The sequence below is a fragment of the Solanum tuberosum genome, unplaced genomic scaffold (genome assembly GCF_000226075.1).
Source record: "Solanum tuberosum cultivar DM 1-3 516 R44 unplaced genomic scaffold, SolTub_3.0 scf00155, whole genome shotgun sequence".
NCBI classification, from domain to species: Eukaryota; Viridiplantae; Streptophyta; class Magnoliopsida; order Solanales; family Solanaceae; genus Solanum; species Solanum tuberosum.
The window spans coordinates 1,340,851-1,344,429 of record NW_006239081.1 but is presented as its reverse complement, the minus strand read 5'-3'; the positions used below and the strand labels follow the sequence as shown (position 1 = coordinate 1,344,429).

The window sequence follows — 3,579 nt, the reverse complement described above, 5'->3', positions numbered from 1 at the left end:
GAATAAATTTTACATTATTATATGTATAAAAATAAAAAAGGCATGATACAATAACAATCCAAACAATCATTATATTTATAAAGCAAAAATAATCGTACGTTATGATACCATAAAATATAACAAATAACAATTAGAGGCGTACGTATTTAGGATCTCGTTACAATGAATATAATATTATGTTTATGAGAAGATATACGATACAAAAAATTTAAATCGCATGTTCAAACAAAACTTTAACTTCATCTCATGATTTCATATTATGATTTCATATCATATCATAATTTCATATTACATGACCAAACAATCCCTAAGATATCGAAGGTATTGAAATCGATTGAATGCATTGACTGTATATAATATCATCCAATACTACTAATTTTAATACATACATTTGGCTAATTATAGTAAAAAATTACAATACTAAAAATAGTTGAGAAATTTCCAATATGATAGACTTGAAATTTTTTGAAAGATTGATGCAATAAAAAAAGAAGAAGTTTAAAACGTCAAAAATGCTACCAATAATCACTTAGAAGAGAGGTGTCGCTCAATTTTTTTTTAAAAGAACAAAATAAATGTAAGATTCAAATTTCTAACATCACTTAGAAAGACATCTGCGCCCAATAATGATTGCATTATATCATACTTTATGTATGTTCACCGGTTATTTTTCAATATAACACTAATATATATGATCTCGGAAGAGGAACATAGATTTACGTGTAATCCCCTTGATACGCCCGTGATAACAACAATCCAACATGTTGTACTAAAATATTAATAATTTAAAGATTGATTTTATTGCTTTAAATAGCCTAACAAGTTCATTGAAGTATTCCCAAGAACCAACAAAAACACTAATTAATTAAGCTTTTCTTCACCATGGAGAAACAAACAAATGGAAAAGCAAGAACAAATGATGAAGAAAAAATTCAAGAATCTCATGAAGCACAAGCAAATATGTGGAAATTTGTGTTTGGTTTCACAGAATTGGCTGTGATTAAATGTGCCATTGAGTTAGGAATTGCTGATTTTTTGGAAAAAAATCAAGAACCTATTAGCCTAAATCAACTTTCTGTTGCACTTGGTTGTTGTTCCTCTTCCCTCTATCGTATCCTAAGGTATGATTAATTAGTTTGTAATTTGTTATTCTGTCTGTTTCAATTTACGTGACAGTGTTTAGGTATATATACAAGAAATTTGATTTTTTAAAATATTTGTGTGACTGTAATTGAGCATCTCATTATATTAAGAGACTAGTCCACGAAGGATTGTAGTGAAGAGGTTAGTACAGACTCATATTCATGCATTCTTAACTAGAGATCTTATGCTCGATTCCTGAGTATGAAGTTCTCTTAGGTAGAAAATGTCTTATCCTACTAATTAACATCGGGAGGGAAAAATTATTGAACTAATGAAAAGCTTAAAGTTAAGTTATTTTTAAATAAGGATATGAAGAATTATTTTTAGTTAAGACAGACTAAAAAAAAGTATCAACACTCAAACCTCTTTATAATATCATCATTTGTTTGGATTTTTTTTTTAATAGTGAAACGATGCTATAGAAATTAAATGGTATAGCATAAGATGAAACATCGGTTCTAAGGAAAACTTGACAGTTATTGTGAAATATTGTTATAAAGAGATATGATTGTAGATATTTGTTATAAAAATAATAATGTTAATAATATGTACATATTTTATAGGTTCTTGATCAACCGTGGAATATTCAAGGAGACATCAACCAAAAGCGGCAAAAGCGGCTATGTTCAAACGCCTCTTTCCCGCCTTCTCATTAAAGAAGGCGAGAATAGCATGGCTGCTTTCCTACTATTTGAAAGCAGCCCTGTGATGTTGGCATCGTGGCACAATCTTAGTGCACGTATTTCATCAAAGGACAATAGTCTGTCCTCCTTTGAAGCTGCTCATGGAAAGGATGTCTGGAAGTACGCGGAAGCTGACCCTAAACACAGTAACCTCTTGAACAATGCAATGGCGTGTGACGCTAGAATAGCAATATCTGCGATTATTGACGATTGCCCCGAGATATTCAAGGGGGTGAACACGATAGTTGATGTTGGTGGTGGTGATGGAACAACACTTAGATTATTGGTGGAGGCTTTTCCTTGGATTAATGGGATTAATTTTGATCTCCCTCATGTTGCTTCTGTTGCACCTCATGCTATTGGTGTTGTACATGTTGGAGATGACATGTTTAATTATGTTCCCAAAGCTGATGCGGCCTTCCTCATGGTAATTACTACTTCCGTCTCATATTAGATGGACATCTTGCTAAAAATATATGTTTCATATTACTTGATCTTTTACTAATTAATCAGGATAGAATGAATTATTTTTTTCCATTTTACCCCTACAATTAATATGACCTTTGGAAGTTTAAACAAATTTTGAAGATCCAGATTTTTTTTTTGAAGAGGCTAATTAATATAAATAAATAATACAATAGTAATGTTGATCAATCTATTAATAATTTTTTAATTACAGGTTAAAATAGAAAGTTAATTCCCATCTAATATGGGACGGAGGAAATAGATATTAATAGTAGTCATTTTAATGGATTGAATTTGTTTTAATTAAAATATTTGACATTTTAATTATGATGGGAATTAATTTCTTAAATGGAAAAGGGTCAAAATTGCCTCCGAACTATATGAATACGACCATTTATACCTTTCGTTAATGCTACGAAAAGTCATTTGTGATTTGTCCATTATCTCACAAAATAATTTCTACAGGAAAAAGTACTAGAAAATAATATGGAATGATCCCTTATGTTTGAGAGTAGGTCTAAAGTTGTCCATTGATATATTTTATATTATCTCTCTTTACAAGTTTCTAATGGACCTCCCTTAAAAAATAAAAAAATAGCTCATCGTTAAGGGATTTTCAATAAAGCATGTCGGAAACATTATTGACGAGCCAATTTCAAACGAATTTCATAAAAAAAGATATTTTTAAAAAAAAATAGTGTTTAAGGGATTCCCGATGAATTGTCTGTTAAAAACATTTTCAAAATTCGGTTTAGTTAAATAGTATTTTTGCATAACTTCATGTATATATGTTGAAGTGATTGTATTGGTGGGAAATTATCTCTATTTCTATTAACCTTACACAAATTTCTGACGAAAATCTTAAAAGAGATTTTTGATTGAAACAACAAACAACAACAATAATAACAAACCCACTCCAATCCCATAGCTAGAGTCTAGGGAGGGCAAAGTGTACACATACTTTACTCATATCTCGTGGAGGTAAATAGACCATTTCCAAAAGTCTCTTAACTCGGATTTTTAAATAAAAGTGCATCGTAATTGTTTCTAACAGGCTAATTTTTGAGGGATTTTGTCAGAAAATCTACTTATTTTTAATTTATTTTTCTAGGAAGTATTTCTTATATTCAATTTTGTTGTTAATTTTCATAACCTCATGTATATTGTTGTATATATTATGCATATTAGTGGGTTTTACATGATTGGAGTGATGAAGAATGCATACAAATATTAACAAAGTGTAGGAGACGAATTCAGAATGTAAACTCTATTGGTTTATCTTTAAGGT

At 29.9% G+C, this 3,579-nt stretch overlaps 1 protein-coding gene across 1 annotated transcript in view; it reads left to right on the top strand.

Annotated features, from left to right (window-relative positions):
* Positions 1-828: 828 nt before the first annotated feature.
* LOC102578799 ((RS)-norcoclaurine 6-O-methyltransferase-like) overlaps positions 829-3,579 on the top strand; it is a 6,277-nt gene continuing 3,526 nt past the window's right edge. The window contains exons 1-2 of the mRNA XM_006353525.2: positions 829-1,121; positions 1,707-2,253. Coding sequence (XP_006353587.2) covers positions 883-1,121; positions 1,707-2,253 — 786 coding nt within the window. The 5' untranslated portion in view covers positions 829-882. The remainder of the gene's footprint in view (positions 1,122-1,706; positions 2,254-3,579) is intronic.